We start from the raw sequence: 21838 nt of genomic DNA, 5'->3' as shown, positions 1-21838 counted from the left end.
ACTGGGGGCTGAACTCCATCAGCTCCACTCCCCCCTCCCTTCATGTCTAAAGAAAAGATTCTGTACTGCCTGGACTATCATAGCAGCTGGAGGCTGCCTCCCTCTCATTTTATCTCACTAAAAAGTCAGTGTTTCTTATTCCTGCATTCTTTATTACTTCATCACACAAATGAGGGGACCCTGCCACGGTAGCCCAGAAGGGTTGGGGGAGGGGGGAAGCAACGGGTGGGGTTGTTGCAGGGGCACCCCCTAGAATGGCATGCAGCTCATCATTTCTGTGGGATCTGACACGGAGCAGCTGTGCTCTCTGGTTCTCTAGTACACTGGTTCTCTAGTACACTTGCCCCATATTCTAGACAAGACTGACTCTATTTTTAGATACAACGTAAAGGAGGGAATGACCTAGGGGGTCATTCCCATTTTTGTCTTTGTGCCCCTGGCCGACCTCAGCGAAGGTCAGCCAGGAGCACCCATGACAGCAGATGGTACAGAACGACTGGTAACCATCTCTGCTACTTTACAAAGGCAAATGAATGCTGCTGTGTAGCGCTGCAGTACTGCCTCTGTCAGCAGCATCCAGTACACATACGGTGACAGTGACAAAAGGCAAAATGGGCTCCATGGTTGCCATGCTATGGCGTCTGCCAGGGCAATCCAGGGAAAAAGGGCGCTAAATGATTGTCTGCCGTTGCTTTCCCGGAGGAAGGAATGAGTGACGACATTTACACAGAATCACCCGCGTCACTGTTTTTGCCCCATCATGCATTGGGATCTCAACCCAGAATTCCAATGGGCTGGGGAGACTGCGGGAACTACGGGATAGCTACCCACAGTGCAACACTCCAGAAATCGATGCTAGCCTCGGTACATGGACACACACCGCCGAATTATTGTGCTTTGTGTGGCCGCGTGCACTCGACTTTATACAATCTGTTTTACAAAACCAGTTTATGTAAAATTGGAATAATCCTGTAGTGTAGACGTACCCATAGCCATAGTTAACTTGATACCTGCAACGTTAAGCATGTTGTGGCATTGCATCCTTTGTTCTTGTCCCAGTTTATTGTAACGACAGAGTGAGCTATTCCTTTCACTAGCAATCTATTTGAATGACTTAGCATGAATTTTTTTATTTACACATGCTATTCTACATTCTGTCACTGATTCTGAAGGAATATTCTAAATCTGATATCAGTACTTTTACGATATAAACCTATTATCCAGTACCTGGCTAACTGAAGCTCCTGGTTACGTGTAACTTGCATTACTCCCGGCTTATCCTTTACTGCTTCCCCTTCTGTTGCTTTGACCACATTATCCCTGAACCCCTTCGCTGGCTTCTCCTGGCTTTCACATTAGATTTTCGCTCTTTAATTCTACTTTTCACTCATCTTTCCATCTACCTTTCCTTCTTTGTGTAGCTGCATTACTTGTGTGCTGTTATCCTCACAACGTCCCTGTGACGTAGGGAAGTAGTATTATCCTGAAGCACATTAAATGACTTGCCTGAGGTCACACAGGAAATCTGTGGCAGAGCAGGGAATGAATCTGTACTTCCAGAGTCCCAGGCTAGTGCCCTGAACCACTGGACTATCCTTCCTCTCATTGGCCTTCAGGGCCAAACATCTTCATTCTGGTCTGCCATGTTTCATTCTGGACTTCTACCACCACCTGCTCACCATGCTCTTTTACTCTCTTATGCTGTCTTCTGTGTTTGAAATGCCTTCTCTCCTCAGGTTCCCTGCTTAAAACTTTTGTGAAACCTTTCTACAATAATTTCTTCAGATGCAGAGTTTGGGACTTTTTCATTCCTGAATTCTTGTCCTGTGTGTTAGCTTTTCAGATGAGTTTTTGTTTTGGTCAGTATAGCGTTGTGTATACTTCCAGTGCTGTGCAAATGTACATTTAAAGAGAAATGTATACAAATGCCCAGTTGACTTTGAAGGCCTTCAGAAACTCTGAACTCTCCTGGCCATTACATAGCTTAAACCTGGGGATGTGAACTTTTGGCCTCATGCTGATCTTGAGGTTCATGGCCTTAACCTCATTTCACCAGTTCATTTTTCTTTAACAGGGATGCCGCACAGTTAGTTTAGCACAAATTGACTTAAAAAAGGGGGCAAATATTTGTAATGCTGGGTTGAAAAATGTGACATGCCATACTTCTTGCAGGCCATCACTGTATTAGATGGGAAGAATGGGTCTGCATGGGTGAGAGGAAGTAGAAGTAGATTTTTGTATTGCTAGTGCTGAACACTGATGCCTTCCACCCTACCTCACTGGATAATTTCTTTTGAAAATTTTTTGGCAGGCAATCACACTCTTCCCACAGATTCTTAGGACTTCCTCATGCGCATTATACTCAGAAAATGGGCATATTGAAACTCTGGCAACTGGCTGACTTCCTCTCAGAACTAAAAGGTTCCCTAAATCTCAATTGCTTCTCAGATGTAGCTCAAATACCTCACATTTGGATTCATTCCTGCATCTTCCAGACAGCCTACGCTCTGACAGACAAGTCTGGTTAATATTCCTGTACAGCAAATGCAGAATCCAAGTTACTTAATGGAACTGCATGCAACTACTGTAAAATGTACTTACAGATTAGATTTCTGTGTGCAAGCTACAAGTAGTGTTCTGGTTTCACTTTTTTTCAAGGAGGTGCTCCATCTGGCTGTTTGTTCATGTCAGTATCTGATGTTTGATCATCCACTAAGTCACTAGCCAGAAGTCTTATATTTGTTGACTGTGCTCAAAGTGCTTAGGGTGTATAAGAAGGGAATGGTTGAATCTTCCTGGAAGTTTCAGAGACACTGCAGTTTTGGGGGGTAATACTAAGCCATGCATAGTCCTTTCATTCAGTTACTCTGTAAAATCTCTTGCTACATAACATTCAACTGGCTGACAAAATAGTCTCTAATATTAGTAAACTGTACCTCACTGAATAACCTGTAATCTCTAGGAGTTGGATGTTACTATATGCAAAATGCATCCCAGTGTAGGTGTAAAGGAGTTAATAGATAGTGATTACATAATGAATCATCATCTTTGGACATAATTGTAGAGTAGACGTGGACATTGGCTTGTGTGAAAGGCCTCATGGGCTCTGGAATCTGATTTTTCCTTTAAAACTAAGTGCTCTTAAAATTGTTTCTGCGATGGAGTTGAAAATATCATTCTAAACACCACTGTCACTGTTTCATTGGAAACAGATGATAAAAACCTAATCTGACCTAGCTCTGATCCTCCACCGGGCCTATGCAGTACGTTGTCTCTTTCTTCAAACATGTCAGGTCAGCTTAACTGATAAAACAGGAACTACGAGCAAGGTACTAGAATAGATAGATACCCAGAAGGAGATCCACCTAGGGCCCCCTTCTGCCTATGTGCCAAACCACTAGTGAGTGGTTCAACTTCCAAAACAAGCCACTGCTGATTTATAGTGCAAGTAGAATGAATGTGGAACTGCTCCCAGCTGAAAGAAACATTTCTGGGAAGAGAGCTGGAATATCTCCAAACCAGTGTCCCATGGAAGAAAAGAAGCTTTATTAAAAGAAGCTGAAGGCACAGCAGGGGAGAAGTGTTCTGTCTTGACAAGTGCAGCCCGTGGGTGTTGAGTACGGGCGAGAGGTTAAACCACCCTTTTCAGGTCATATGGTGCAATTCATCCTCTTGTTCTGTGTCCAATTATCTGTTCGCTGCCAAAGGGATTGATGCTGCTGTTAAGTTCCTTTCTAGACGACCAAACCATCCTAATGTTCCATAAAAGAATGATTTATTTTTTTTCCTATCGGTTTGTGGCTAGTAAAACGGGACTGATTCTGTTAACGTGGAATTTTTTACTAGTGTCAAATAACAGAACATATACTGTGCATGTATCTCTGGAGCGAATCAAAATGCATGAAAAATTTCGCAAGTTTTGTAGCTAGAATTGACCAACGTAACTCTTGTTTGAGTTTGTAAATGATGTGTAGTGTTTGGGGAGACCAGACTTAAGAACCTTAGAATGCTCAGCCTCTTTCAGGAAGCACTCATTGACTTGCAGAATTAAGCCTTTAATTTAAACCTTGATCTCAGTCCTGACAAATTAAGACCAGACGAAAATTAAAAATATGATGTGGAGAAAGTTCATCATGTACTACACAATTTAGAACTTACTCAGTTTTGATTTTAACTTTTCCACTTAGAGGCATCTGGGGTATGTAGTACACTTCTGAATATGCAGCTGTATTTTTAGGAAGTGGACGTCTATCAACTAAGTTAATAACTTTTAAAGTCCTTGCCTTACCCCCAAATCCCTGGGCTCCTGAATGGGGAAGAGTACCCACTCCACCCCCCTCTTCCTAGGACTGACAGTCCACACACAGTAGAGATGAACAAGCAGGTGTTAAAGTTTTTTTTGTTTAGATTTATAAACTTCATCTTGTGGTTCAGGAAGCATACATATACCCTGTACAAATCTGCTTTATCAGGGGCCCCAAAAGCCCAGTCCCTTTTTTGCATCTCTGTCCCCTCCTCTCTTCCCCCCCCCTCCAAAAAAAGGGACCACCAACACAAAAACGCTCTTGGGTACACTGAGGAGGGAGATGGGATTTAAGACTAATTTACTTTCCTGTTTTGATCCAGTGCCTGTTCCTTTCTTCTCAGCATTTACAACTATCTGCTTTAACCTTTTTCTCTTAGATGAAGCTCTGGAGACGCCATCTGACCCAGTTTCAGCTCAACATGAGCTAAAATGGCTGACTTTATAAGCACTTGCAACTTCCTCCCTTGTTTAAATAATGGAAATAGGAACTCATTCTTAATTAAAACATGTCACGCTAGAGATTTATGGATAACTGGCATGAGATGGCAATCAAGCCAGGTTGATTCTTGATTGATATAGTGCCTAATGTTTACTCATTTTATTTTGTCAAAATACAAATTGAATAAGGTGTGACTTATGAAAATGTTATTAGTAACTGACATGCATATGACAGTTCAAAGAGAGCTCTAGAGTAGCAGTTAAGTTTGAATGAGCACATCTTATTTTAATCTGAAAAATTCTGCTACAGCACAATGTAAGTGCAAACATTACATGCAGCAATAAGTTGGTTTTTCTGTGTTTGCAGATGGCTTGTTCAATCAGTACATCAGTCAGCAGGAATACAAACCGCGTTGGGGTCAGATTATCCCCAAAAGTACCAAAGGTAAGAGTCTAGATGAAAACACTTTTTTTTAAATTACCCATGCATTAGTAATTGCCACTATAATAGCTGGTGGATACAGTGCATGAAGGTGATAAAAGGGAGGCTATGAGACAGCTTAGTCCTGCTTTTTACAGGTGCAGCTGATGTCACTTATTTTTCAATCTGGCACAATGCATTTATCTTGAGATACTAAAATAATGTACATCAATGTACAGTTCAATAAGGAACCGTTCATAGAACAATAGCTTTAAACCAAAAGTTATACAAGATGGCTTTTCTGGAGTGGTGGAATATCATTTAAGGTGCCATTCCAGCTAACTTGTCTTCAGGCAATTCTGGGGCTACTTTTTACCATGCTGGGAGCTGAATTAGCCTTTGTCTGTCCCCACTGTTGGGGCTGCAAAGGTTAGTTCAAGCTCAGTTTTTATGGACCTGAGGATATGTTTTCACATCCAGGGACTGTTAAGGTCTCCTCTTGCAAGACACTCCCTGTACTGATAGAGAGCATTGTGTTCGCTACTTTACACATGACAATGATTTTTCTCTGGAAGATAGATACAAAAAACAATTGGACAATAAAAAAAAAAATCTTGGTTGCCTTGAGTATAAACATGCTGTTCTCCAGATAATTGCTATGTATATTTTGAATGTTTGAAGAACTCTGGGCTATTTAAGTTATGCTACCTCTGCTCAGCTTATATGGCATGAATGAATGAATTATATATTTTTTTAGAAAATCATGTATAATAGAAAATCTTTCCTTTGTCTTTAACAAGGTGATGGAGAGGACAGCAGACCAGGAATGAGAGGAGGCCATCAGATGGTCATTGATGTACAGACAGGTGAATGATCATTTAGTCTTTAAGAAGAATGTTCTGTCCTATTTTTATTTTGGGACTTACTTATATTGAACTGGTACCAGCTCAGCTATAAATATGCAAACATATCTAGTTCCTTTTGTATTTTCTTTTTTTTCTGTTAGTGTTGGGACAAAACTCTGCTCTTAGTGCATCTAGATTGTTCTGCTTTCCCTCTATGGAGCCCTAGTCCACTTTCCTAGAATTTAGGCTGCTTGTTTTGGTGATGCAGGAGTGACTTCTTCCGTAGGTGATCTGATCTTTTGGTTGGGGGAGGGTGTGTTACGGGTGCCCTTTCCGCCCCTATCTGCTGCAGGTCTGAAGGCTGGAAGCAATCTCAGCCTTTGCTGGCCAAGTGTTACTGGTCTCTAACTCACATTGATAACCTGGAAACCTTCTGATTAAGAGCCAGGGCTTTTTCCTGAAGGGGCCTGGGATCTTTAAAACTAAACCATTCTTCGTCTTACAATGATTGGCCATGTGCTATGAGCGCCACTTTTCTAAGAACTTACTCTTGGGGAAATTCTGCACCAAAAAATTAAAAACTGCACAACATTTTAAAATTCTGCATATTTTATTTGTCAAAATAATGAAGTATAATCATGCTGGTTTCAATTTTTTAGGTAATTTATTTAAACTACAGTACAATGGATGGAGAATGGAAAGCATTAGAGGAAATCTCTAAACCCACTTGCCTAATCATAGAACTGGAAGGGACCTCGAGAGGTCATCTAGTCCAGTCCCCTGCACTCATGGCAGGACTAAGTATTATCTGGACCATCCCTGATGGTCGTTTGTCTAACCTACTCTTAAAAATCTGCAATGATGGAGATTCCACAATCTCTCTAGGCAATTTATTCTAGTACTTAACCACCCTGATAGCAGGGGCGGTTCCAGGCCCCAGCATGCCAAGCGTGTGCTTGGGGCGGCAAGCTGCGGGGGGTGCTCTGCCTTCGCTGCGAGGGCGGCAGGCAGGCTGCCCTTGGCAGCTTGCTTGCGGAGGGTCTGCTGGTCCCACAGCTTTGCCTGCCTGCCGTGCTTGGGGTGGCAGAATTCCTAGAGCCGCCTCTGCCTGACAGTTAGGAAAAACTTCCTAATGTCCAACCTAAACTTGCAATTTAATTGCTTCTAGTCATATCCTCAGAGGTTAAGAACAATTTTTCTCCCTCCTCCTTTTGTATATTTGTATATTTATTACAATTAAACAGCCACAGTGAAAAAGTTGTTACCTTTTCACTGTGGCTGTCTAACTGTAATAAATATACAAGTCCCTATCCTATAGCTACTTTTGTGTGCACTGCTATGGAGGAAGAAAAAGTGTTAGGTTCTGTGTAAACACACAAGAATGGTACAGTCCCTGCCCCAAAGAACTTAGTCTGTCGAAAGATAAAGGAAAGGGAGATACAAGTAGGATGGTCAGGGTTTGATTGACCATATCTTGATAGGTTGATATGTAATAACATACACTATCTCCAATTACTGGTTAACCTTGCTGTTACCATTCAGAAGACTTTGTATTGCCCTCAACTTCTTATTTAAATACTCTTAACAAACGTGGTTTCTAACCCATATGATTAATACAATGTAATAAAGGTGACTTACTGTTAGTGGAGAGAGGAGCGAGTGCCAAGCCTTTGGGTACATCTGTACCACAAGTCGGGCTGCAATTTGCAGCTTGTGTAGGTGTGCGTTTACTAGCTTTAATCTAGCCATCTTGTGAAAAATAGCAGTGAGGATATGGCAGTGCAGGCTGCACAAGCCTGTTTCACCCCTCTGGGTAGGTACTCACTTGTGCTGCCTGCTGCGTCCTCGCTACTATTTTTAGCAGGCTAGCTAGATTAAAGGTACCGTGGGTATGTCTGTGCAAGCTGCAAATCATACCCCAGCTACAGTGTGATACCTCTTGAGGGGCAAGGAAGAATGTGGGATTATTATTGAAAATTTGGGGGAGCTCAGGGTGGCTTTATTGGTTGTGGGTGTATAGATAGAGAGTTGAAGGCTGTAAAAAGTTAAAGTGCATGGGCCTGAGGATAGAATATGTTTAAAAATAACTAGGGCTGTCGATTAATTGCGGTTAACTCGGGATTAATTAAAAGAAATTGTGATTAATCAGTTTTAATTGCACTCTTAAGCAATGAAATACCAATTGACACTTATTAAATATTTTGGATGTTTTTCTACATTTTCATATATATTGTATTCTGTGTTGTATTTGAAATGTGTGTATTTTTTATTATAAATATTTGCACTGTAAAAGTGAAAAGAAATGGCATTCTTCAATTCACCTCATACAAGTACTGTAGTGCAATCTTTTTGTTGTGAAAGTACAACTTACAAATGTAGATTTTTGTTTATTACATAACTGCACTCAAAAACAACACAGTGTAAAACTTCAGAGCCTACAAGCCCACTCAGTCCTACTTCTTGTTTAGCCTATCACTAAGGCAAACCAGTTTGTTTACATTTACAGGAGATAATGCTGCCCTCTTCTTATTTACAATGTCACTTAAAAGTGGAACAGGTATTTGCATAGCATTTTTGTAGCCAGCATTGCAAGGTATTTCCGTGCCAGATATGCTAAACATTCATATGCCCCTTCATGCCTTGGCCATCATTCCAGAGGACATGCTTTCACGCTGATAACACTTATTAGAAAACAATGCGTTAATTAAATTTGTGATTGAACTACTTGGGGGAGAATTGTATGTCTCCTGCTCTGCAGGTAAAACATTCTGCCATATATTTCATGTTATAGCAGTCTCGCATGATGTCCCAGCACATGTTGTTCATTTTAAGAACACTTTCACTGTAGATTTCACAAAACGCCAAGAAGGTACCAATGTGAGATTTCTAAAGATAGCTATAGCACTAGACCCAAGGTTTAAGAATCTGAAGTGCCTTCCAAAATCTAAGAGGGGTGAGGTGTAGAGCATGTTTTCAAAACTTATAAAAGACCAACACTCCAATGCGGAAACTACAGAACCCGAACCACCAAAAAAGAAAATCAACCTTCTGCTGGTGGCATCTGACTCAGATAATGAAAATGAACATGTCAGTCCATACTGCTTTGGATTCTTAGCGAGCAGAACCAGTCATCAGCATGGATGCTTGTCCCCTGGAATGGTGGTTGAAGCATGAAGGGACATATATGAATCTTTAGTGCATCTGGCACATAAATATCTTGCAATTCTGACTAGAACAGTGCCATGAGAATGCCGGTTCTCACTGTCAGGTGCAGGCCTGGCTCCAGGCACCAGCAAAGGAGGCAGGTGTCTGGGGCGGCCAATAGAAAGGGACGGCACGTCGGGGTCTTCGGCGGCTCTTCGGCGGCAGCCCAACGCTCCGCTTTAGTCTTCAGTGGCAATTTGCCGGCGGGTCCTTCACTCTGTCTCTTCCTCTTCGGCGGCAGCTCAGTCTGATTTTTTTCTTTTCTTTGCCACTTGGCGTGAAAAAAAAAAGGCTGGAGGCGACCCTGGTCAGGTGACACTGTAAAAAAGAACTGTGCAGTATTATCTCCTGCAAATGTAAACCAACTTCTTTGAGCGATTTGGCTTAACAAGAAGTAGGACTGAGTGGACTTCCTGGCTCTAAAATTTTACATTTTAGTTTTGAATGTGGTTTTTGGTACATAATTGTACATTTGTAAATTGAACTTTCATTATAGAGATTACACTACAATACTTGGATTAAGTGAATTGAAAAATACTATTTCTGTTGGGTTTTTTACAGTGTAAATACTTGTAATCAAAAATAAAGTGAACACTGTATACTTTGTATTGTGTTTTAATTGAAAACAGTATATTTGAAAATGTAGAAATCATCCAAAAATATTTAAATACATGGTATTCTATTGTTTAATAGTACAATTAATCATGATTAATTTTTTTAATCGCTTGACAGCCCTAAAAATAACTTGCTTGTTCACCATTATGGTTTCCTGGTTGATAAAGTTCTAAAACTTTGTCACCCAATATATAATTATTGCCCCAGAGAGGAAGTACTTCATTTGTATGAGGCTGGCAAACCATTCTTCTTGGAGAGAGGTAGAAGAATCTGAGGAAGATCTATGAGGATAAATTTTCCTTGTTAGAGATTGTGTTGAGAGAAGCACTACCATGGGAAATGAAAGCTGTGAAGCGCACTCTAGTGGCTATAGAATATAGTTTTTCAAGATCGGGTGCTTATTTCAAAGCAGCAGGAGTGGTGATGATACACGTAAGAGGAATATATGCATTTTGACATGAAATGTATTAAACATTTTCGGAATGAATGCATTGGTAAGTGTGATTCTTCCTCCCTTACTCAGAGCAAGCTGACTAGCTCAGGCTTTGACCTGTGATCATTCTGATATTAAATAAGGCAGGGAAATGGAGTCAGTCTTCCAGTTTCTTAAACTGATGTACTTTGTTTTCAGGAAGAACTGGACTTCCTCCCATTCTTTTAGTCAATTTCACCGCCAAGCTTTATGCCTTCTAGTGACAGAAAGTAACTTTGGATCATTCTTACAGCTCTGGAGAAGAGATTCCCTGTAGGCTTCTTGGGAGGCTGTACTCAGTTTTGCTTCAGGGCCTGCTTGGGCCTGCAAAGTCAGTATGTTTTATTTGGTGGTGGTTTTGCTCATGAGGAAGTTCTGGGTGTTTCTGGTATTTAATTTGGCTCATGAGAAGGCCAGGAAGGTAGCTGATACTGTTTGTGTTGTAAAACCTGCTGCTTCTACTAATGGCCGCTCAAGCTTCCTTTTGTGCTTGGGCCCATTTATCGAAGGTGTGGGAATTTGGCTAGGCGTGGCTTTGGGGTGTATTTTACAAACAAGCTAGTCTCTCTAGGCAGTCTCACGCATGCCTAATGTTAATGGAAAAAGGAAAAAAAGGAACATACGCCTTGCCCCACTTGCTGAACTGTTATGACATAGATCCTAGGGATGAGAGGAATAATAATTTGCGCTTAACACTCTTCATCTAAGTGACTTTCAGAGATTGACATTATCCTCATTACCATCTATGAAAAGTGAGGTAGGGAAAGGTTAAGTGACTTCTCCATGTCTCACAGTAAGTCAGTGTCAGGAACAAACCCCTATTCCCTGATGCCCAGGCCTAACCTGTGCTGCTTTCAACCTTGTATTTTGTAGCTTATATACAGTTCTGCTCTTGCTTAGTTTCCAACAAAAATGAGCCAGCAAAAGTGAAAGACATCACTGTCCACAGGCTTAAAATAGAATACCAAAGCTTATGTTACTCTGTTGGGACAAGTATGATTTTGGTATGTAGCTTCTAACAATTTAGTCATGCAGGGCAAGTTAACACTAACTCTGCCCTCTTACATGTATTTCTGGGAATAGACTTTTTTTTTTTGTGAGTGGAGATGAAAGGGGATAAATACATTATGTTAAAAATTCTGTGGGTTACTAGGTTACCTCTCCTTTAAAGTAATCAGATGATATTAAAAATATTTTAAAAACTAGTTGTACTGCTCTAATGCTACACTGAGTGAAGCTGGAGGCTCAAATTAATTTATTATTTTTTGTGTAGTGCTGCTTTTCTTTTTATTTTATTTTATTTATTTTTTATTTTTTAACACACGTGGGAGCATGTTGGGGGGGACGGGCAATTCAATTCTGTGGCCCAAGAATATAGTCAGATATGCATGGTGCAAAAAGATCTGATGCTCATGCTGTAATCCATAATGTCTTTCCTAACGTAAGATAACTGTAGCTTTAAGGTAAGATAATTTTTTCAGGACCAGACAGTACTCCAGTCAAACACCACAGCAGAACCAGGGCTGGCTCTAGCTTTTTTTTGCTGCCCCAAGCAACCAAAAAAAATGGGGAGGGGGGCAGGGGGCGGCAGCTGGAATGTGCTGCACCAAGACCGGCTGCCCCAAGATTGACCGGAATGCTGCCCTTAAAATTTGCTGTCCCAAGCACGTGCTGCTTCTGCTGGTGCCTAGAGCCAGCTCTGAGCGGAACACTCTTAATATATTTGCACAGAAGTATATTCATTAACCAGGCCATGCCAGGCTTAGATCAGGGACAATAACTTTATACATCCACAGGCGCAGTTTAAAATGTCCATTTTCATTTTTTCTGTAAGATGGACCTATTTTTAAATCACTGTTTATATGGGAGGCAGGACAGTTTTCTGTACGTTTTTTAGGGGAAGAAAGTTATGACTGCATTTTGGAAGCTCTAATATAAGGAAACATGGGTCATCACCCAAGGACATTAGAGGTAAGTGCTCTGCCTAGTTCTGTAACAGAACTACAGTACCTTCTTACGTATGTAGATTCTGGCAAAATACCCAGAGGACTGCAGTCTTTGATTTCAGTGCTGTATTCCCAGCTGAACAGAGCTGCAAGTAGCAGAGTCATTGCCTTGATGCATTTTGTAAGAGGATTCAGACATCTACTGCTGGTATCTTTATCAAAATGACCTAATCACGCTTTGTCAGGCCATTTATTGAGCAAATGAGAGGTAGGTTCCGCATAGAAACAGAAAAAACATATATATGTATATTGCGGATGAATTCTGCTACTTAATGTCAGGATGTCAAACATAGGTTTTAAGGAATAACAGTGTGTCTTTGACAGGAATACAATGCATATTTTGTTATGGAATCATTCCTTGCAGTCCCATAGTTAAGTTTGAGTTGAGTTTTGCACTAGAAGCAGGGATTCAATCATTTTATATATGAAGCATACGTTGTAGTGTCCCCCAAATAACAGCACTTGTTTCTTGAGTACAGAATGAATGTTCTGATAATTTACATGTAAATTCATTAACTGGTTTAAAGTTAAAATTAATTAAAAATATTTCCGTTGTGAAATGTTTGTGTATCACTGTACTTTTATTCCTGATGATCTCAATTAAATAAAACTGACTCTGCTGACATTGCATAGCTAAAGCTCACTAAAATCTCATGCATTGGGCTGCATTTGGATTAATGGTGGTTCCCCCCCCCTCCCCCTCCGGTGGTGTTATGAGTGAAAGCTGCTTCTTTATGGAGAAGCAGATGAACAGTCTCCTTCACGGAATTCCACAAAGAACTGCTCTCTTTGAAAATGGATACCACCTCCCGTTGTTTCTCATGGAATGAAGCCAAGCTATCCTCCAGGAAGGCCCACAATTTTATACTGGAGAAGGTAGGCAAATTACACTAGGTAGCTAAGCAGCGGGAAGGTCAGTGGAAGGGGAGTTGTGATAGTCAGCTGACCACAGATGAAGGCCTAGCTGAAGGTTTCAGCAGAGGTGGAATGAAGGCAGCAGTACACATGGATAATGGTGAGTCAGATTCAGACAAAGGCATTACAGGAAAAGTAGCAGAGGATGACACCAAGGTTGGCGTAGGTATGGTAGAGGCAGGTGAGAGGCTTAAATTGAGAAAAGAAGGAAAGAAAATGCTGATTTTACTCAAAAGCGCTTCTGTCTCAGGACGCTTACCTAAAAGCTGAGAATAAGACATGAGTTTACTTGGTTGAGGGGGGAAAGAAGGGAGCACAAGGTATAATCCAGAGGGTTCTCAAACTGGGAGTTGGGACCTTTCAGGGGATCACGAGGTTATTACATGGGGGGTCACGAGCTGCTGCCCTCTATCCCAACCCCTGCTTTGCCTCCAGCATTTATAATAGTGTTATGCATTAAAAACACTTTTTTCTATATTTGAGGGGGGTCACAATCAGATACTTGCTGTGTGAAAGGGGTCTCCAGTACAAAAGTTTGAGAACCCCTGGTATAATCAAAGGTACTGGGAGAAGCACTGTTTGCATGTCATTTGGTTCCATTACTGTAACACAGTGAATATGACTAAACATTAATCTTCCCCTCCCCGAGTTGTCTGTTTAAGTATTTACCTGGGGTTGCTTATATTAGCCTACTCTGTTGAAAATTGGTAAGTATATTGAGAGAATTGGGGGAGCAGGAACCACTTCATTGGTATCGTATGATATATGAGTGAACCTAGTGATTGCTCTTCAGTACGGTAGAATCTAGTTAATTCAAACTGTCTGAGAAGCCATGTTGTGACTCTTGTGAGGTAGCAAGTGACACATTTAATGAAAGAACAAGGGTAACTCATTACAGTGTTTTGTTTTGACAAGTCTAGTTCAATTTTAATGTGATCTGTGCTTCATAATGTACTCGTGCTATTAAATGCACTGCAGTATATTGTAAAATAAAAAAGGTAAAATTTCCTAAAGTGCCTAAATCTCATTGATTCAGTGGGATTTAGATTTCTGAGTGACTTAGCAACTTTTGAAAAATTTACCCGAAGTCATCTTAGTGTGAGATTTAGTTCCATTGCCCTCGATTTACACTACTAGTGAGGAATGTAATCTTTTGTGCAGACTAAGAGTGACATGAAAATGGCTGCGTGAATGCACAAGTTCTCTGGAGAGAGGCAATCTGACTGATGTGTTGTGTAGCATGTGATGGGAGAGGGTTACTAAATACTCTTCTGAAAAAGGGAAGCTTAGAGAAGTTGGTAAGCAGTATCCAGGTTGAGGCATGGTGATAAAGGATGGACAGAGTAGTGCAGTTTCTTGCATTCTTGGGAAAGGGGGGTTGTTGACGATAGCAACAGTATTGAGAGTAAGGGAAGAAAGGGGGAGAGCAGAGTAGGCCTCTTAGGGCCTGCTTTTTTGCCAGAATAAGCAATTTAGAAGTGCTCTTGAATATAGTTTTTCGAAGAAATACTTTAATTTTGAGTTTTGGGCATGGCAAAAACAGTAGGGAATTCTGACCTCCAAATTATAGCTGACAAGGGCTTGGATGGATGTGACAGTGCTATAGTCTCTTGCAAATGTTCACTGGTTGATTTGGGAGGAGAAATTCCAAATTTGGACCGTGAGTAGGAAAGGAGGAGTTGAGTGGGAAGCTGGAGAGTGATGCAACATTATCTCTAATACATATTATTGGGCGCAGGGAGAGTCTTTTCCTGTATATTTTTACAATATGTAGCACAGTGGAATCCTGATCTCGACTGAGCTCTTGGGGTGCTACTACAATATAATTATCTTGACATGCCAGGCCTTTGCCTTCTCCATTCAGATCTGTCCTCCAGTACCCATTGCAATGCCTGCAAGAAATGACATTTTAAAAGAAAAAAAATCTAATTTGGTTTGTTTACCTTCTCTCTGATCACTTTACTTGTATGTCGTTATATTTGTGTTGTGGGAGTACCACAGTCATGACAGGGCCCCATCATGCTGTACAGGCACAGGGGGGAAAAATGATGGCCCCTTTCCCAAAGAGCTTACAATCTAAGTATAAGACGAGACAGTAGGTGGTTACAGACATGGGAGCACAAAGAATAAGACATTACTGTTTTCTCCCCTGTTTGTTTTTAGTCTTTAGATTGTAATCTTAGAGGCACAGATCATTTCCCTATATGTCTGTGCAGTGTCTGGCACATTTTTGGTGCTACCGTAGTACTAAAAATAAGGATTGTTCACATCTCAGATGCATGGTAGAAAAATATCTGCTGTACAAGCTGATATTCCATCAGTCTTTTGTTTAACTCAAATACACAGTAGATGTTTCCTCTCCCATCTTTTGCATGCAAAACTCATCTTGATCAGAGTACAGATATTTGATATTTAAAAGATCAGCCTAATGGAAGCAGCACGCAATCTTGAAGAGTTGCCTTGCTCCTTTGTCATTGAAGACAAGCAGCTTTAACTTGGACATTTGCTATTTTATGTGTTTCTTTGGTCTGCTTGAGAGTTCTGAGGGAGCAGGTGAGAATGTAGGGTTCCTTGCCTGGGATGAGTTTGTTCCTATTCTTACATGTAGTTTTAACTCTTTTGTACCATCTTAGAATTAAGACTTTTAGTGATCTTTAATCATGTCAGACAGGACAATAAGGCTGCCAGTGAGCCTTTCTGGGCACAGAGGTTGGAATGCTGCATCAGACTTGCAGACCTTGTCCTGGAATACTGTCTGACTCTCAACTGTATTGTAAGTATCTGAAGAATTGAGTGAAAATGAGGTTTGCCACTGCCTGCTCTTCTACATTGTAACTTGTATTATCAGAATAGCACCACTGGGAATGGATCAATTTTATCTTCTCTCCCTCTGTCTCACAATCATTGTGAGATCGAATTGTTTTTCTACAATGGCTGCACGTGAAGCTTCCTTTTACCTTTTTGTACTTTTTGTTCTTTTAAGGGACACATTACCTTTTTTGCCGTTTTAATGTTAAATTGACTAGATTACCAAGAGGTGTCAATTGGAATTGGAGCCTCATTGCATTAGGCAGTCTTCAAACACTTAGCCTGGTCTACACTACAGGATTAGGTCGAATTTAGCCACGTTAGATCGATTTAAAAATGACTGCGTCCACACAACCAACCCCATTCCGTTGACCTAAAGGGCTCTTAAAATCGACTTCTGTACTCCTTCCTGACGAGAGGAGTAGCGCTAAAATTGACCTTGCTGGGTTGAATTTGGGGTAGTGCAGCTGCAAATCGATGGTATTGGTCTCCGGGAGAGTGCTCCATTGTGACCACTCTGGACAGCACTTTGAACTCTGCACTAGCCAGGTACACAGGAAAAGCCCCAGGAACTTTTGAATTTCCTGTTTGGTCAGTGTAGCGAACTTAGCAGTACTCAGCAGCACAGGTAACCATGCAGCCCCCCCCCCAAGAATCATAGCGCGTAGAATGTTTCTACGCTCCCCCTATCATCTCCATCCCTGAGGTTATCGCAGATTAGAAGTCGAAAAAAACCACACTCGCGATGACACATTTTCCAAGCTCATGCAGTCCTCCCATACTGATAGGGCACAGCTTAATGCATGGAGGCATTCAGTGGCAGAGGCCGGGAGAGAATTAAGTGAGCGCAAAGAATGGAAGCGGAACACGATGCTGAGATTAATGGGGGAGCAAACGGACATGATGAAGCATCTCTTGGAGCTGCAGGAACGTGGTCAAGAGCACAGACCCCTGCTGCATCCAGTGTATAACCGCCTGCCCTCCTCTCCATGTTCCATAACGTCCTTACCCAGATGCCCAAGAACGCTGGGGGAGGCTCTGGGCACCCAGCCACTCCACTCACTCCAAAGGATGGCCAGGCAACAGAAGGCTGTCATTCAAACAGGTTGATTTTTAGTGTGGCTTCAATAAGCAATGTGACCTTGTCCTTCCCTCTTCCCCCACCCCACTTGGGCTACCTTGTCTGTTATCTCATTTTTTAAAATTAATAAAGAGAGAATGCATGGATTCAAAACAATAATTACTTCATTTTGAAGGGGGAAGGGTGGTTGGCTTACAGGGAATTAAAATCAACAAAGGGGGTGGGTTTGCATCAAGGAGAAATGCACACAACTGTAACACTGAAGCCTGACCAGTCATAAAACTTGTTTTCAAAGCCTCTCTGATGTGCAGCGCGCCTTGCTGTGCTCTTCTAATTGTCCTGGTGTCTGGCTGCTCAAAATTGGATGCCAGGCGATTTGCCTCAGCCTCCCTCCCTGCCTTAAATGTCTTCCCCTTACTCTCTCAGATATTATGGAACAAACAGCAATAGCAATGGGAATGTTGGTTGCGCTTAGGTCTGAGCGAGCTTTTAAACATCCAAAGGCACATTCTACAACTATTCTGCACTTGCTTAGCCGATGGTTGAACTGCTCCTTACTACTGTCTAGCCTTCATGAGCCATGGGAGCAAGGGGTAGGCTGGGATAGATGCGACCACACGGTGCTGCTAGCTGGGAGAGCAGCCTGAGGCAGAAGCCTCCAGCTCGGAACAGCAGCGGTGAGCTGAGTGGGCTCCATGCTTGCTGTGCTATAGCATCTGCATGGATAACCCAGGAAAAAAGGCACAAAACTATTGTCTGCTGTTGCTTTCATAGAGGGAGGGGCGACTGACGACATATACCCAAAACCACTTGCGATAATGTTTTTGCCCCATCAGACATTGGGAGCTTAACCCAGAATTCCAATGGGCAGCGGAGACTACGGGAACTGTGGGATAGCTACCCACAGTGCACCGCTCTGTAAGTCAAAGCTAGCCACGATAGTGAGGATGCACTCCACCGAGTTATTGTGCGTAGTGTGGATGTATGCAATTGACTGTATAAAATCGATTTCTAAAAATTGACTTCTATAAAATCTACCTAATTTCGTAGTGTAGACATACCCATAGGAACATGTGATCCCCGTCTTGACTAGCTAGTCCATTTACTTAAAATGGTGGATACTAATATTGTGTTTTCTGGAGGTAAACTGAAAGTTTCAAAGTGCAGCCTCTTTATCTATAAGTATGATATGTTGCCTAAGCCAAGACCAAGAGGGTCAGTATCGCCATCAGACTACTCCAAATCCATTCACCAGACTTATCCTCTTTCACAAGTCTTGGATCCTGTTGAAATGTTTTCACTGCAATCATCGGCCTAGTAGCTATATGTGTAAGTGTGGTTAGGGAAAACAGATACTGTGATTGCTCTAAACAGCCAGTGCAGCATAATCATCATTTACCAACTGTTAACACACTGTGGTATTGGGAATATTGTGGTATTTTGTTACGCTGTGAACAGAGATAAATGCAGTATGGCAGAGACTATGAATGTAATAAAGTTGATGACTTAATGACGAGCCGAACATTATGGAGGATGTCAGATACCCAATTTGATGGTGGAATAGTGCACATATATAAAGGGGGCTAGGAAGTGAAACTGTTGCTGCAAAATTGAGTTACTTTGGATTTGTGGTGAAGGATAAAAATACATGTTACTTAAACCTTGGAAGAATAGTTTCAAACATTAGAAGAAACCATTTAAAAACAAAACAAAACCATGAATCTCTTGGCAGCAGATAAATTTATATTTGGAAACACCGATGTCCTTCTAAAAAAAATCCTCTAAATAAATAAATTTTACAGTACATAAATTGTGCTGGCAATACAATAAATAATAGATGTTTGGTTTTATTTTGTGCATCTGCTAAAAAGCCAGTAGAAAGGGAAGGAATGTCAGTCATTCTGGACTGGGTTATGATGGAGCCTTTATCGCTGAGCTGGAATGTAGTTATGCAGTAAGAATAAAAGCAAATTTGACATTGTGTACATTTATCTTTTCGTTGCCACTTGTAAGCACTGAGGTGCTTACAGTTGGCATTTACTTTATGATGATATTTCACTCCTTTTGAATGCTTGCAAGATTATTTCATTTTACCAAGTTTTCTTAAGGTAGATAAAAAGGTTTAGCTTTCATCAGATTTATTCAGGTTTGCTATTAAACTTCAACTGGTGCAACAAAGCCTTCATAGGCAGGCATGACATTTTGGCAGAGACCCAATAGGATACGTGGTCTGTGCCAAATCTTTTATTTTCTTCGGCTATCAATGAAGCTGTTGTGGTAATGTGGGTTTTGTGAACTGTGAGAATTTATGAGCACAAAGGGACTTGCTCTTCGCAGGGAACATTGGGAGCCCTGAGCCCAAGAGGAAGGGTAATTAAAGTTAATGAACCAGGATAACCTTTTCATGGTGGTGCCCACTAGCACAATTATAGACAAGGGTCAATAGCCATTTAAATTCTATATCACATTTTTAACTGTGCTGTTTAATTGGTACCGGATTGAAAGTTGGCAGACAGTTGTTATAGTAAACTAGTGCATAATTTTTTTAGTAGTACTTTAGGTGAATACTTAAAGGGTTTTGAAAGCTGCCTATCTCCCTCCCCTCCCCCCCGGAAACACTCTTAAATTTTGAGAAAAATTAGTTTGAACTCTAGTTCACTAATCAATTTGCTTTTTGAAATTAAAATCAAATTTTCTTTTGAGAAGATCTGAGACTTCAGAGCTACCAAGCCAGTACACTAGATGTTTCCTACTCCTCTTTTTATTAGAGCATTGAGATTCTTTTTCACTTCTCCTTTGTGCAGAGACTCTGTCTCTCACACACATTGTTATATCTGAGCATGACTGCCTGGGACACCTGTTGGAGACCATTATATTGGTCATTAATTGGTTGGTGGGGTCATAGGTTTAATTTGCCTCATATGCTGATGTTTAAATCTTGATGGGTAGCAAGCTCTGGAGGAATGGGCTTGGAACTTGAAGTCATGGAATTTTCTGGCTCTGCTACTAACTTGTTTGTGTGGCTTTCCTCACTTGTCAAAAAATCTCAGAGCACTTCATAAGTTGTAATTACCTCACTGTTAAGGGAAGCATATCTGATTTACAAAAGGGCAGACTAAGCTAGAACATTTGTAACTGAGTCAATGTCAAATCGCAAGCCTGCCAGAGCTTGGAATAGAACCCAATTTCAGGTTCTAGTGGATAGCCTGCACCACATCCCATACAAAATCCCAACACCTTGTTGAACAAGCTGTATTTATTCAACCAATATTCATGTTCAGGGTACGGTGAATTTTTTTCAGTACTTTTACAGCGAAATACTGGTTTTGATTCTCCCTTCTGAGATAGAGACATTATAAATAAAATTTGAATAGCCTAGAAAATTGGCTGTATATCTAAGGGGGCTGCGTCAAGCCACTCTGAAAACCTAATTATTAGATAAACCACTTCCTTTCCATTGCTCCTTCAATTAACGGGTGAGAGAGAATTGCATTCAGAAAGGAACTGGCTTGAAATTAGTACCATTTTCCATGTCCACTGACTTATAAATTGATCAATTTGTACTGCCTTTTCATCCTAGGTAGATCATAAGTATGTTTTAAGATCTTGCCTCTTCAAGGCACTCAAATTAACTGGTTTTGTGTTTTTTAAAATCCATGTATGTTCTTTCATTTTTATAGAAACTGTTTATTTGTTTGGTGGCTGGGATGGGACTCAGGATCTGGCTGACTTCTGGGCATACAGTGTGAAGGAAAACCAGTGGACCTGTATATCTAGAGATACTGAAAAAGAGGTAAGTTTCCCCCAAACATTCATATTACTAGTATCTGATTAAATGTCCTCTGTTACAGTTACAAAATTCATCACACTTCTGTAATACTCGTGTTAGAGTGTTGCTTGCATTAAGATTCAGATTTCAGACTCTGAAGTTCTACTGGACTTTTGAAGTGCTTATATTGGGAGAATGTGAAATAAAGTGACTTCTCAGTCTCAAATACTTTTCAGAGTAGAGGAGGGAAGAGGTGGTTTTATTTGTCAATAGCAGAATAACCCACAAGTTAGAGAGACAAGATGGGTGAGGTAATATCTTGTATTGGATCAACTTCTGTTGATGAGAGAAGCAAGCTTTCCAGTTACACAGATCTTTTGTTAAGGTCTGGGAAAGGTTCTCAAGTGTCACAGCTAAATAAAAGATAGTTTAGCATAAGTAGTTTGCATATATGCTAAGGGACCATTCAAGGTGATGTGGCCTGTTACACACCTCTTTAGTCACAGGACAGAAAGAGGGGTTGATGGGCTACAGATTGTTGTAATCATCTGTAAATCCAGGGTCTTTAAATTCAAAATCATAGTTTTAACAAGATCCCAGGCTTATCTTTTGAAAGTGTTGGTGCAGGTTTCATTTGAGGATGACGTAAAGGTCAGATATAGAGTGATTGCTTTGTAAAAAGTGTTCACCCAGAGGTGATGGGTGTTTTTGTCTTTTATCATGTTCCTATGCAAGTTCATTCGAGAACGTGGAGATTCTGTCAGATTTCGCCCACATAGTTGTTGTTGGGGCATTTAGTGGACTGCATGAGGTACACCACATGTTGTGATAGGCATATGAAGGACCTATGGATCTTGAAAAGTGTGTTTGGAGGGGATGTTAATCTTTGTGCAGTGGAGATATGTCGGGTTTTGTATCTGTTCTGGCAGAGTCTGGTCCCATTTTGAGCTTGTGTGTC

General features: G+C 41.0%; 1 protein-coding gene across 2 annotated transcripts in view; it reads left to right on the top strand.

The window, feature by feature from the left end:
- The window catches only part of MKLN1 (muskelin 1), a 193461-nt gene that overhangs the window by 75485 nt on the left and 96138 nt on the right, over positions 1-21838 (top strand). For both annotated transcript variants that reach the window (XM_050936877.1, XM_050936878.1), the window contains 3 exons: positions 5112-5189; positions 5966-6031; positions 20792-20904. In XM_050936877.1, coding sequence (XP_050792834.1) covers positions 5112-5189; positions 5966-6031; positions 20792-20904 — 257 coding nt within the window. The remainder of the gene's footprint in view (positions 1-5111; positions 5190-5965; positions 6032-20791; positions 20905-21838) is intronic.

Source organism: Gopherus flavomarginatus, chromosome 1 (assembly GCF_025201925.1).
Source record: "Gopherus flavomarginatus isolate rGopFla2 chromosome 1, rGopFla2.mat.asm, whole genome shotgun sequence".
NCBI classification, from domain to species: Eukaryota; Metazoa; Chordata; order Testudines; family Testudinidae; genus Gopherus; species Gopherus flavomarginatus.
Note: the sequence above shows the minus strand (reverse complement) of the source record. Positions and strands in the feature narration are given on the sequence as shown.